Source organism: Eleginops maclovinus, chromosome 13, assembly GCF_036324505.1.
Source record: "Eleginops maclovinus isolate JMC-PN-2008 ecotype Puerto Natales chromosome 13, JC_Emac_rtc_rv5, whole genome shotgun sequence".
In the NCBI taxonomy this organism is placed as follows: Eukaryota; Metazoa; Chordata; class Actinopteri; order Perciformes; family Eleginopidae; genus Eleginops; species Eleginops maclovinus.
Genome location: NC_086361.1, coordinates 7340805 through 7355828, shown reverse-complemented (window position 1 = coordinate 7355828; position 15024 = coordinate 7340805). Strand labels below are relative to the sequence as shown.

The 15024-nt window shown below is 39.2% G+C and overlaps 1 protein-coding gene across 1 annotated transcript in view; it reads right to left on the bottom strand.

Moving 5' to 3' along the window:
* Window positions 1-516: 516 nt before the first annotated feature.
* LOC134874814 (hepatic leukemia factor-like) overlaps window positions 517-15024 on the bottom strand; it is a 35100-nt gene continuing 20592 nt past the window's right edge. Inside the window, 4 exon segments of the mRNA XM_063899027.1 lie at window positions 517-4189; window positions 4914-4949; window positions 7069-7287; window positions 7289-7326. Of these exon segments, the coding sequence (XP_063755097.1) occupies window positions 3974-4189; window positions 4914-4949; window positions 7069-7287; window positions 7289-7326 (509 nt within the window). The 3' untranslated portion in view covers window positions 517-3973.

The window sequence follows — 15024 nt, the reverse complement described above, 5'->3', positions numbered from 1 at the left end:
GTTTGGAGCCAGATTATTCCCATTTTGGCAATGGTTTTGGCAGAGAAGGGATAAACAGGCAGCAACCATGGCTGACTGTGATAGGCGTAGATGCCAATAAAGATACCGATTAAAAAAGATCAATATGAATCCTCACTGACCTGACCTCAATTCAAGATTAGAGAGAATTTCCTTGGAAAGCCAAGCCGAACAACATTTTATGATCAATAGTCATATTTCGCTGCTGTTCTGAAAGGGTATGGATGAAATTGATCCATCAAATTTGGAATTGAATCAAAACAAACCTCATTTAGTGTTTGTGTCTATCATGAAGAGATTTACCAACAGAATCACTCATTGTTGATTTGGTTTTATATTGGGGTTCTTGACTGGCTGACTGAATATACCCACTTCCTAGTGGCCATTCAAAGAATAGCAGGAAATTGCACTTCACGCATTAGCATCTATCATGTGGTGGTTGCCACAACATTTTGTTTACATTTTCATAACACATAGCAAGACACCAGAAAAACTCTGTCAGTGAGTAAGGATAAGCCTTTATTGGTGTTTGGAGGGAAAAACGCCATCATCCCTGTGGACAGCACACAATATGGGTGAGGAGTCAGGGTAGTGTTGCACTCATGGGACTTGTAGTTCATAACAGTCAGTCACAACATGGAGAAGATAGCTGGTAATCCACAAAATTGAAGGAGAAATAACAAGGCTGTGTACATTATTATTATTATTATTATCATTATTATCATTGATGTCATTATTACCCGCAATGCTGTGTTTTATCGTACGTAATTGCCACCACGTGAAAAGTAGGCCTCGACCACCAAAATAAGTTGCAACACGCTCAACAACACAATTACATAGAAAAATAGCACTGTCAAAAAGTTTCTAAAATGTCTGTGAGAAATCCAAAAATCCCAGATATCAAAAAGAAAAAACACATGGCTTTCTTCTTCCATCAACGGATGGAAGTGTAAGAAGCTCAGAGACTTTTTTTCAAGGGATTATATTCAAACGTTTGTGTCTGTGGATCAGGTTGAAACATATTCCCAAAAAGAAAATACTGAAGTAAACAAAACAAAACAAAATATATATATATTTATATCAAGGATAGAACTACAGCTCCCATAATACAATACACCTGGGGTTCAGTTAAGTCTCTGTTGAAGGTTTCAACAGCAAACAGGCTCATGGGAAATCAAGTAAAAGTTGTTCTTGGAAATCAAAAAGGGATTTAGGTGAGAAGCAAATCACAGCTTCCCCTGAATAAAACAATCAAGCAATCATAATACTAGCAACTCTGGCTTTATATCAGATAATAGGGAAAAACAATTTCAATTAGTCGCCAACTCTAAGCAAAGACACAAAAGCTTTAAATTGACCATTCAGTAAACCCCTCCCCCAAAGATTGACTGTCCAATCATTGCTTATCGATCGGTTTTGGATTTCTTAGCATGTTAAGAGGTGTGCATCACGCTAAAGTAAAAGAGATACCCTTAAATGCATATTTAAGACCATTTGGAAAATGTCCTACATACTTAAACTTAGACTTAGCTGGGTAGCTACAACTTACACGCTAACCCGTTATGAAAAATAAACTAGCTTTGTTATCTCTAAAAACGAATCCAATATCACAATAGTGGCTGGGCTTCCTTCAATGAGATCAGAGTGATTGAAGAGATGTTAGCTAGCTAGCTAAAGCTAAGGTTGTCATGATGAAATGTGTTTGTGAAGCTTTAGAACTGAACACATAGCAACAGTGACTTAAGGGGGTGGGGCTTAATGAACGGCCAGTTGGTCTTCGTCTTCGGGGAAAGTTTTCTATCGAACAGCCCGTTCAACTGAATCATAACAATGAAACCAAACAGCTTGGAAATGCTTTCCACAAACAAAAATCAAATATAATCCCCCCGGCAAACAAAATCAATCAAACCACAAACTCTGTGATCCAAGACTTTTTTTGTGTTTTTTTTAATATGTGTATTTAATACCTCAGACAAAAACACCTGAGAAAAACTGACAAAATGATTCCATTGGGATTTTCTGTAATATATTCAATTATGTATATTACAACTATAATCACATAATTCAAGCATATATCATATACATATATATATTTATATCTAGTGAGAGAATAGTTTCATATTCAATAGTACAGTTGTATGGTACAGTAGCAGTAGGGTGCATGTCTTGTATCTCATTGGGTAAAGTCTGAAGGAGAGGTATAGACAAGTGTTTGTGTGTAAATCTATATACGATTTATCGATACAATATGCAACAAAAGCAAGAAAAAAAATTAACTAAAATGAAGGAATAAAAGACAAAGAAAGGGTATAGGCAGTTCAGTACTGTGTTTGAAATGGTGGAGGTGTTTGCATGTGTGTAATTAGGATTTATGTCAGTGTGTGTGTGTGTGTGTGTGTGTGTGTGTGTGTGTGTGTGTGTGTGTGTGTGTGTGTGTGTGTGTGTGTGTGTGTGTGTGTGTGTCAGGTGAAGGATCAGATCAGATCAGCACCATAGAAGTCCATTACAACATCAACAACAACAACAAGGGTTCAAACCTGGGTAAGGACTGTGTGTGTCCGGGTGTTTGTTGTGTGTCTGCATGCTGAATGTCTCAGTCACTGTTCAATCTGGGCAAATCAACCCTAAACCAGTTAGTATTTCATTTTTGCACATCCTGGACAAATCAAGGAGTAAACAGAGAAAGACTGTTGTGTTATTGTTGTCTGTCACTCTGAGTTTGTGTTCGTGTGCGAGCAAGACACCAAACTAAAAGCAAACCTGCCAGCGAAATTCTCACCTTTTTTATTTTCAAACATCTGCTCACATCCAGCTGTTCTGATGGCTAATTACTTCCTGTTTTCCTCTCTCTTTTTCTCCTTTTCCTTCAAAAATAAAAGCCCTGCGACTATTTAAAAGAATCAGACACGGAATCAAATAGAAGATAACAAATCAAGTGTTTTAACGAGCCCACAAAGGAAACAAACGAACACAAAAATGTCTTAAAACTGTACAATTTTTGTTTCACCGTCTTCCCCCTGCCATCGCCCAAACTGCCCCCGCCGAGAACAATCGTTACTAAGATACCCCGCCTCTTCTCGCAGCAAGTGAAATACCTGATTCAACCGTGATACATTCTCTGTTACTCCCACGCCTAACCAGCTCAGTGAAATCGAAAATAGATTATCTGTTGTTTTGCGATAAACAGCTGGGAGGAAAAGCGTTTTTTGTGGCCCCGTGACTGTCCAGCTAAGCCCCTCCCCGCCCATATATAAAATATACAAAAGATTATCTCCAAAATCCTCCTCCTGACTATCTTTGCTAATAGAAAAATATACAATAATCCTATGTCAAAATCTCTTTTGCGGTTATGGACGAAAACCCTGCACCTCATCCTCTTTGCTGGACTAGTCTTGCTTTCCTGCCGACTTCAAAAATATACATGTTCTTTTGTCCTATTTATAGAAAAAAATTACACATCTGACCTCTCCTGGCTTGTATCCGTGCCTTGAGCTTATAACGTGAGATTTCACTGGCATAATGTGAATTCAACACCCTGTTTGAACTGGCCGAAGTAGCAGCCGGGACGCACTACCTGCAAAAATGCTGTGCGACACCGGGTGTAAGCACAGCACCGAGGGTGACGTAAGCTGCCGAGGTGACACGCGGTGATACAGTACGTAGAGTGGAATCCAGCGAAGCATCACGTTCAAAAAAAAGGAGTCAAACTAGAAAAGATGGCGTTGCTGTGCTTTCCTGTTCGTGACATCCTGAAGCACAGCGTGCACACACGTTTCGTGTTTGCGCCGGGTGTCGCACAGCGCTTAGTGCAGATCTACGTCGGCCGCCTCCCTCGCCACTTCAACTAAAGTGCTGCTGTTGTTGGGTTTGCCTTGTACCCTTTTCTCATTTCATCCTCCCCCCCCCCACGCCCCTATCTCCTTCGACGTCTTCTTTTTCTTCCTCCGCCGCCGCCTCACAAGTCTCCGTGTCGACTTTCGTACTTGTTGATGATGTTCCTGCAGCGGCCCAGCTCTTTCCTCATGTCGGCCACCTCCTGGCGAAGTACACCGTTTTCCCGCTCCAGGAAGGCGGCGCGCACCGAGATCTGGTTCTCCTTCAGCCGCCGGGCGTCCCTCGAGCGCTTTGCCGCCTCATTGTTCTTGACGCGCCGGCTCCAGTACTTGTCGTCCTATCATCGGCGGCGGTGTGGTATGTTGTGATGTGTGGGGAGGATAGTTGAGGGAGGAAAGAAAAAAGAAGAAAACGCAGTATGAGTTATGAGGGTCAGATATATTGGGAGAGGAAAGGATGACAGGAAACGAAATAGGCAGAGGAAAGGAGACAACAGTTGAATAGTTGCTACAACAGAACACAACAAACATCACAATATCACTTATTGCGAGAGCCACTAACAACGTCATTGTACTGTGGCCTTTGAAAACAGACATCGTATACTCTTAAAATCACAATTGCAGTTGCACAAAATGAATTGAAATGTTGCCAAATGAGCTGTTTCTTCCATAAACTTAAGTTATCAACTGAAAGATAGAGTGCCTAGCATGTTTTAATAGCTTCAGTGCTAATGTAGGATTTCAATTTGATGCACTCTCAGAAAAAGTGGCTTTATAGATCTTTCTAAAAAGGTAAGTTGATACTGTGTAGTTCTCTCAACGAAGGAAAACACATATTTGATATTAGCAGCGCCATTTGCAAACATGATGCTAACACTGTTTACAAATGACAAATGCAGCAATGTGTGACAAAGCTAAGACTTTGGTGCTGTTCAAGTTTAGGATTTTGGTATATTTTGACTACCTAACACAATCAACATTTAGGTTTGTTTTTTTACTACACTTTGTCTGTTTGCGTCTTAACCCTTCTCCTTATAACAAAAGTTAGCATTAGGCTAATACCTCATTTGCAAATTCAAACGTAGAATTCCCCAAATCCTGCAATAAAAAAAAAAAAGTCTTAATGTTAGTTATAAATTGAGTAAGTTTCGACTAAGCTTTGACTTAAAAAGTTTCATAGTGTATTAGTTACATGTTTGACCCTATTCACTTGGAGTGTCTGTTTTTAAACAGCTATCTGTATTGATCACAAACAGAAACTGTGCATCAGCCATATTTTGTCATACAACAGTATGTAGTTATAACATCTTAAACATAAGGAAGGATAATGGATAAGCGTATAATACTGCTGTTAATGATTTGGGCCTTTTTTTTCTCCCATAAACACTACATTTTACTGAACCATACTGAGAATTTCGTTTAGTATTGCTTTAGTAGGTGGCCATGGTATAAGAGCAATAATACACTGCAGGGTGTACTTATCTACAAAGTGAATGGACTCTTCCTTATCAGTTTTTTTCCTATATTGGAACATCTCCTTATATTTGATAAGTTAAAGTATATATTTGATATTACAACTATAACAGACACTTAAAAGCTAACACATAGACAAATAGACCCATCACGACACGAAAAGCAAAAGGTCTATAACACAAACAAATCAGTACGTGAGACTGAAAATAATAGAGATAAAAAGAAAGTAGTGTAAATAAATGCAGCCGTGCAGTCCTAGGTCAGTGCTAAACTGAACGAATAAAGTCTGCAGCGCTGGGGTATGAAAGCAATTTGTTGTCGGGTGAGGGTCTCATGAGAGGAAGATTGAAAATCACATGATTGTTGTTTTGTGATTGTTGGACAAGAGTAAAATAGGATTCCAAATTGAAAGCCGAGATGTCAATCTGAACGATTAATACCCATGGAAACAGTGCCGGCCGAAACTGTAAGTGTCTCCTCTGAGACGAACTGTATAGATATACAGTTGAAATCATCCCACCATGAAGCTCTGCAAAATCATTTCATGCTTGCTCATTTTTAAAGGTTCTGGGATTATCTGCTTCGAAAGTTTGAGATATGTTTTTTAATTAGTTTATTAAAAAAAGCTCCTCAATTTTATGATCCTGAAATATATTTCATCTTTTGGTCGGAGACATTTCTTCTCCAACTGAGGGATGTTATTAAACAAAGAGCTGAATCTAAAATTTAATTTATGAGGAGCTGCAAAGCAATCCGAGCTCCATCTTTAACGCTGGTCAGAGATAATTTTTCCCGGACAACCTGCATACAAATGATTTATAAAACCTTCTGCGACTGAACACGAGATGAGCGCCTTCATCTGTTCATGAATTAGAAAAGCCTCAGGAGCTGCAGCTGCTCCGCACTGAGCTATGAGAGCAGGAGCCATCGATCAGAGCTCCGCTTATTGTGCAATGAACGCAAGACAAAATATTTTATGAGTCTCGCCAGGACCCATCAATATTAGAGGGCATCATGCTCCAGCAGCAATTTCTACATCAATAAGAGCTGTGGTCTTCATCGTGATGAAGTTCAGGGATTTTATCTAAATTGGATACGTTAGAAAACTTGACCTCTTTTCACTGACTTTCTTTTTTTTTAAATTCCATTCTATACTTTGATTAAAATGTTTAAGCGAAGATTTTGATTGAACATTTCTTAGTTTATCTCTGACTCGTGTTGTTTTTATCGCAGTAATAGAGAAAGAAATGTTTGATTACAAATACATTTCTGTCTAGAAGTCAGTCCTATAAAAAACGTTTTTGTGAAATTAGTGTCTATATCTTGAAACACAAAGGAATGTGGCAGGACGCTTAGCTAGAATCTTTAAAATGTTTACTTTATTTTATGTACTTATTATTTTAAAAAATCAATCTCAGAAGATATCTTTGCTTACACGTTCAAATATTCTTTTTTAATCTTGCATTTGGTACACAAAATGTGAAACTTGAAAATGTGTTTTTGGGTAATTTGGTAAATTGGGTAAACTTGGTTTGAAATGTATATATTCTTTCCTAAATTATTCATGTCCTTGAAAACTGAAAGGCTCCTAAATCTGCTCATTGGCCATCACAAATACGTGTCTTTCATAATCCAGCAAAACCATAGCGAAACTGTTTGTATGCTTAAATTCTGGGGCAAAATATAATGAAATTCGTCAGAAAGGGTTCTGTAGGACAGCAAAGTATTGTGGGAGATGTACTACCTTCTGTTCATTGGGGACCAGCATCTTGCGGGCCTTCTTGATCATTGGCTGAGGCTTGAGCTCTTCGTCAGAGAACCGGTGCCGCCGCGGGTCAAACGCCTCCTGTCCTGGCACACTAGACAACGCCAAGTCTGCTGGGTCAGGGTCAAAGTTCACCATGACCTCGTTGCTGCCATTGGCGGCCGCTGGAGTTCCAGAGGGTCCTGGAGGACAGGTAGTAGGATGTCGGGGATGCGTCCTGAGGCACTGCCCGACCACCTGCTGGGGAGAAGGAGAGGGAGGATGAGTTAGATTGGTAAACATTTTCCTTTAAGCTCTACCAACAGCCTTCAGGTGGTGTGACATACACCCACTGTACAACTCCTTTTCCCACATAAATCTCTCCTGTACAAAAGGAAATCAAAAAACAGACTATTCATTTTATTGCGTCACAATAACTTTAGTTTTAAAATAAATGTTTTAATTTTCGAACCAGTGTCTTTTTTATATTTCGCCACCAGGAGCTGCCAAAGTCCAACATTTTCCAAAGCCTTGAGTTATTTTTATGCCCACAGAGATCTTTTCCACAGTGCCAGATGTGGATGCTAAGATTTAAGACACAACTGCAAAGCTGCTGTTGATTGCCAAAAGGCTGAAGGTCAGTGGAAAGTCAGAGGTCAAGCTCAGCTACAGACAAAGGATGCGCAGCTCAAGGGCATTAAAGTTTGGTTTGAATGTAAAGCTACCTCTGTCTGCTGATCAATGTATGCAGTATACATGCAGAAACATTTTTATTTGTTTTATTTTAAATGGCATGTAAAACACAAGAAAAGAGAGAGAAGAGAGCTGGTAAATTCCAGTGTAGTTTAATATGCTTCCCAGTCCATTCAGATGCAATAAACAGAAGTTGCAGGACTGGCTTCATTACTCATTTAGATGTGCAATCATTATCATGTACTTTTATCTGCAGATTAGAGCCCATCTACTCTCTGAGGACGGTCACATGTCAGAGAGCAGCAGCGGAGCTAAAGGCTAACACTCTAAAGATGATAGCAAGACCGTTCGCACTGGAGGTTTGATCAAATTTTACCTAACCTCTGGAGATTAACGTGATTGAGAATGTGGAGCAAAGTATGATCAAATATTGTTATGGACTTGGTTTTCTTCTTTTTTTTCTTTGTACAAGGACTGTAAAGTAGCAGTCTGTAAAAGTATACAACTTTAAATTAAATTTGAATTTCTTCTTAGGTTTACTGCTTTGTTCAAATCGTGTTTTTATTTTTACACCTCCAAAAGCAACTCACAGTGCAAAACTCATCAAATAACTTGTTTAATTCATTTCAAGTTATGAAATGCACTATTTGAAACATAATTCATATACTTGCAGACATCACCCATCTAAATGTGCAATATTTATTTTCATTCAATATGAAAAGCACAACCCTGCCTACACACTAGCTATATACATGTTTTGTTTAAAGGACAATATTACATATTTTAGATCTTACTTTTTATCTTCTATATTCGCTTTGTTAATGCTGTTTTTGTCAGCTTCCAATTTTGATTTACTGCACAATTGCTTTATCTGTTTTATGTTTTAAATCATGTATAGTGACGTTCTATTACTGCCTAGATTACATTCTTTTGGCACCATCTAAGCACATTGTAACACATTGGCTATGTTACGAACACAGTATTGATGTCTTTACTATGATATCTAGCAATAAAAGCAGTGGTTTTCGTGTCTTTTAATTCCATGAAAAGGATTTGATTCTACAATGGCACATAAAAAAAGGTACCAAACACACAACTTTTTCAGTTTTGGTCCAAAATCAGCCACAGGTCAAAGCCTGTTGTATGAGGGTTTGAAGTGACTGGCAGCAGAGGGACGTGCTGTACGCTCTTTCTTTCTCCCTCATGCTTCATCCAGAGAGCAGCGAGCCAAGAATGAGGCCCAGAGAGATGAGTTGACCAGAAAGAGGATTACCCTATAGACAGGGGACAATATGTTCACATTTAATTCAAAATCTAGGAGGATGGAACGCCAGTACGTTTGTTTTCCTACCCTATTTTCCCAATGGTTTTGTGCATATTTAATTAAAGTGGACTGTGTAGCTCTTCATGTTCTCAGAAAAATGTCCTCAAAATAACAGCATCTTCAATGCTTTCCACAGCAGTCGCAGAGACAGTGATTCACCACCAAGTGACGCTGTGGAGCCAGAGACTCTGAGCAGGGCAGCGGGTTCACATCATGCTGGATTTACAACAAGCAAGAGCACATTTTGTTTAACCCCTTGTGGTGCTTCGTGTGGGAAAAATCTGCTCCTATCACCAAGCACAATCACAGAATGATCATAGCTGAACTGCAATAGGCAAATAAAGAGAATCTGATCATAAATCCGATCTCTTGTGCTTGTTTGAGGTTTAATAATGCTCCGTTAAACGACAACAGATTATGTTGGTGGGTTTGCTTGTGTGGCAGTCGATCCCCCCCCCCCCCCCCAATTTGATTCCAGCAGGCTTTAATAGCGTGACATTTCACATTTGTGTTGATGATCATGGAGTGAAACACATTTAAAAATACCAGGAATTGTTTAATGGTGTGGTTTCAGTTAAAGTTATTTGAAGATTCTAGTACATAGTGTGTCAGAGTGCTAAAACTCCTCATTAGTGCATTTACCCTGCAGCCATTCTGCATCACCACTGTTTTCTTTCCTGAACGTACCACTATAGGACCAAGAAGAGTGAGTCTATTTTCAGCCATATCTCTTCACAAGCTGCTTCACAATGTTTTTCCCTATGCTGATACCTGGAGAAAAGCATGATTTTTCCAAACATCTCCTCGTTAGAAAACAAGCGTTAGTTGAGCAATCACCCAGCACCATTCAGAAGTGTATTTTGGCAGCATTTGTAAAATGCCTTTTTTTTTTTTTTTTTTTTTTAAGCTCCAGGCTCCCAAGCCACAGATTATAAATAACTACAGAGCTGCTGACCAATATCGACGGAAACAGTAGTGGAAAGATTTTAGATACTTGAACAAAATTAAACAGAAAATAGACATGTTGGCAGTATATAACTTCACTCTTTAAGTATTTTAACCAACAGTTAGACAGTAAGGTTACATCCAAAATCCCTCTGATTAAAGCAACATAATGTACTTCTGCACATATTACAGAAATTCCTACAAGTGGAAGCTTTTGGAGTAAAAGTAGCATTGCCAACTCACATTTGATGAAACTATGGTGAGATGCAGGTAAACAGTTTGAGAGCAAAAGCGGATAAACTCATTAGTTTAAATGCAATTACGGAACCAAATAGCTATGACCATACCCGTCAGCATTACCTGAATGAAAAATATTTTCCAGCCAGCGGTCCAAAGCTCATGTGCTAGAGGTGTGAACACCAACATGTTTGCTGATTTAAACGCTAACCAGCTAACTGCAGTAGTTTGTATATCCTGGTTTTGCTAGCAGTATTTAGCAGTTAGCGGCAAGTGTTCTTTAGCACGTAAAGCTGTATGTGCATCAGTTAATAGTAAATTGCGTGGAAGCAGAGCAGGTGGAGGACACTAGAGGGCAAACAGAAGAAAAATGTTTGACAGAAAATACTATCCATTTTCACAAAAACCAACATAAAGCCATAAAGCCTTATGCCCTCATCACAGGAGATTTTAAACTCACTCCCACAATAGTGCAAGAACAGCTGTTAGGGGCTCAAAGTGGGATTGACAAAGGCATCATTGTCCCCTTATACAAGTCAAGGTAGCATCAAAATGTTCTAAAAGCTATTATTTTCAAGCCACCAGAGACACACAAAGCCATCTGAGAACATGTACAACCATTTTGCAAACCTCAAAATGTCAGTCAGAGCAGCACAACTCATATTGCTTTGCAACTTGACTGCTGTTTTGAGCTGTCAATCATTTTATTATGCTTGTCACCCACAAGACTGTGACCAAATCTTTCTACAGGCTCTGAGAAATCAGGCTAATGCTTCACGGCAGGCAGGGGGCGGGAACGTTTGAGGGGAAGTAGGCGATTGTGTTCCCCCACCCCAGAAATCCAGCTGAAAACACTTGACTACACACTGAGCAGGGAGTGCCAAGACAGGAGTAGAAAATGCTGGGTACATAAACTTTATGGTGGTGTTGAGTTCAAACTTAAGTCAAACTCTGAGATAAATTCTTCTTATGATATCGTTTGAATCCAATCGTAAAGAGCGGGAAAAAGCTCCTCAGCAATTTTGATCTGTTTATGAAAAAATGTATTAGCAGCCAATCAGTTATTATCCTTTATAGTCTGTCTTTTTTGTATATTTGGTTATTTTTGGCCGAAATGTCCCATCTAAATAATCGAAAGGCTTGTTAAAAAACGGTCATATAGAGTCCTAAATTAAGAAGCTTGTTGATTAGCTGAGTTAAGGCAACTTTGTTCCATGCAGGCTTCGGGATTTTGGCAGTAATATCAAAACCTGACTCCTCTTCTCTTGAAAGGGGCTCTTTGGTATCCATATCTGCTGCCACCAGCATTCAGATGTATCTTTGGGCTTCTGATGAACTAAACTGAACTTTGTAACCTGCAAACAAACTCCTCCAAGCTGGCAATTTACCTACATAAACACCGGATATGATAACCCTTTCCTAACCAAACACTCAGTATACAAAGCTCCTGTTAGAAAAGTGCTGTACATAATCAGGTATTATTCTGGCGTGTTTTTTAGTTGTTTTAGTTATGGATATTGGTGTGGAATAGGATGAGGAGACAGAAAAGCAACTAATAACAACACACAAAGAATGCATCAGACAAACATAAATGAAAAGGGTACTAGCATTTACAGGATATCAACATTGAATAAATGACTTACAACACTATAATGTAGTTGTAAGCGTTTATTAATGTATTAAAAAACTATTATTCTCTGAGGCGAAGATATGGCCCCTTATTTCTTTTTATTTCAGCATCTTTCAGCTCTTTGTTTTGGTTTTAAAGCTGTACTTGTATTCTCTTGTTTCAAGCGGATACAATGCTTTTGACACATCAGCTATATAATGTAATGATATGTTAATCTAATGTCGACAGATTGTTTCCACTGCCCCATAGAAAACGGTTCTTTCTTTAATAAATTGGAAATTGAGCATCTTTTGGTGTTTGGACAGATAATTGGCCAATTTGCAGCTGAATTTCGGATGAAATATCCAAAACAGTGTAAACTCCTTACGACTCATAATGCAATGTATAATATACCCTTCTACTTTATCCGTCTCTGCATGCTCTGGTCCATCTGTTTGTCCGTGCAGCAGAGACTCTATCAGATGAACTGCTGCTGCCTTGATCTGACTCTCTGGCAGCTGGACGGAGCTGATCCTGGATAAGTCTGCCCAAAGCCCAGTCCTAATAACAACCATTTTGGGCAAAAAGTTGAAATTGATCCAAGAACACGGCTCGTGCTGCTCCTGGGTAAACAGCCGCCAAGTGCAGCTTCGCCTGGCTTAATTTCCTGTCTGTGAGCAAGAGCCATTTGGACGAGGCAGCCTCAGACTCTCGGATTCTCTCTTTCTGCTTTCATTAATTTAGCTGAGATTAAGTGTTTTTCGCTTTCTGCCTGTCAGTCTCTGAATATCGCCGTCTCTGTTAATCAATCTGTGAGGCTCCCTGAAAGCCTTGTATATAGAAATATTATTGGATCAAAAGCAACTAATACTCAATTAATTTAAAATGATCCATTTATGTGCCAAACACATCAGAATCAGAAGAGTACTTTTTATTTTTCATCTCAAACTGGGACATTTTTGTCACACTAAAAAAACATCACACTAAAGCCAGTGTTTATACCCGCACTGCAACACTAAAGTTCCTGCCTTAACTTTCAAGACTTTCAAGGACTTTGAAGGTCTCAGCTGGTGAAATGTAAAGACTATACGGTTTAGGATAAGAGCACTCATTTCTTATTCATATTCTTGTCAAGTCAAAAAAATCCTGGTTAAAATCCTTCATTTAAAAAAGAGACTGCTGTGTCATTGAAAATCTCCATCACAGTGTTGGAGTGATTGGATGCATACTGATGAATTTGGGTGAAGTGTTGCAATATGAGAGCGTGAAGGACTTTCAATGTTCTCATTCAGGATCTTTAAAAAAATACTTTGTCAAGGTCCAACAAAGTTATATAGGAGAAAATGTTTCAACAACAAAAATCTAACAGTTTCTCTCCCGAGCAGTCATTTTACTCCAGTGTTCACAGAGCATGCAGGGAGAAGTCAGCTGTTGTGGGCAGAGGACGCCCACAGAGGCAGAAAATAGAGAGGTTAAGGTTTGAGAGTCAGGTGAGCAACTCTTCCTCTTTACTAATCGCTCGCTTGATCTAACTATACTTTCACTTGATCCACCTACACGTGAAACCAACAGCTGAACGCTGAACTCAATGCGGGGTCATCAAAACGCATTTTGGGAAATGTAGGAACCCGAGGAACTGAACTGGAAATGGGCGAAACAGGTGAATCCACACCCAAAGCACAAAAACCTCCTCGAATACACTTATATTTTGTGACATCATCATCATCATCAGGAAAGATAATTAGGTTTTTTAATTGATTTAGTCGTCTTCCTGTTTCAGCAGGTTCTTATGTAATAAAGGGAAACAATGCAATTACTGCCACAATAGTAATGATGCTAATTATAAAAGGATGTAGGTAACAATTCACTTGTGTAGTAATTACTGTTATTGAGACTTGAAGGGGTTTTGAAGTCGGTTTATCTTCACTGAGTTCAATTCTTCAATGCATTAATCTCTCAACCCATTTTTGGCTGCTACCTGACGGCTTTTCTTCACCCAATAACAGTTATGATTCATCAACTGTTCCTTTATATTTTTCTAGGAAAATATATCAACAACTGAGGTTTCGGCCCTCCATTCTCCATTGTTTGGTGTTCTTCTCTGATTTGAGTGGCAGATTGCAAACCAATTTAAGGGGTGTATACCAGCCCCTACAGGATACAGGAGTTTGGAGATGCTCAGTGAATGAAAACAATTTGGCTTTGTATAATCGTCCAAAATAGTTATTGGCTGGTCAATAAGGAAGTTTCAGTGGTTGTTAATTGTCGCAAACACACCATTAGCATGATCATTGCTAAGGAGAATTAAGAGATTCTGTGCAGTCATAATTAACTGCAAAAAGAAGTCTGTTCAATTTAACGTCAGCTATGGACAACAAACATGCTTCAGTAGGATTCATGAATAATTTTTTTCATTAATGACTGCCTAGCTGCACACTATCCCTTACAAAAATTACCATTATCGGCTGATAATTTATCGGCACTGATATACATTGTGCATACCTACTGGAACTCAAAGAAATAGCAGTACTTTCAGCAGCAGTAACAGTAGTTTTGCAGTGTAAACTGTAAAACTAACAGCAGCAGTTGTGGAAGATGTTAGCAGTAGCCTTTACAGAAATAAAAGTACTACTGTTGATACTCCTACTGCTGCTCTTAGTACTTACTGACAGTAGCAGTGTGATGCCGTTGTTTATACATATAGTTAACGCTTGCCGTTGGTCCTATAGCTGCTGCTGCTGTTGTGAAGGAAGGATCTGATGTGTTGAAGTCCGAGAGGAAGAAGTCCAACATGGCTGCAGCCGGGGACGGCGGCGTGTTTACATTACAGGGAGGGGAGCCCTCCTTATGTAACACACTTCCTATATCACATTCCATGTGTGTATTCAATTTCCAGCTAATGTTTTTTTGTGCTTGGTACAAACAGCTGCTGGCAGAGCTCACAGTTCAACTCCAAGTTGTCCACTCAGAAACTGGAGAGGAAATTGACTCAGACTCTTTATTCTCTTTACTCTGAAGAAAGTACTTTACTGCCAGCAGGCTCAACGCTGGTGCCCCTGCTACTGCTGCTCAAAGTACAGGCACTAAAACTACAACCATTACTGCTTAATGTTCTAGTACTGCTACTTTATGGTCGTTATGCAGTATG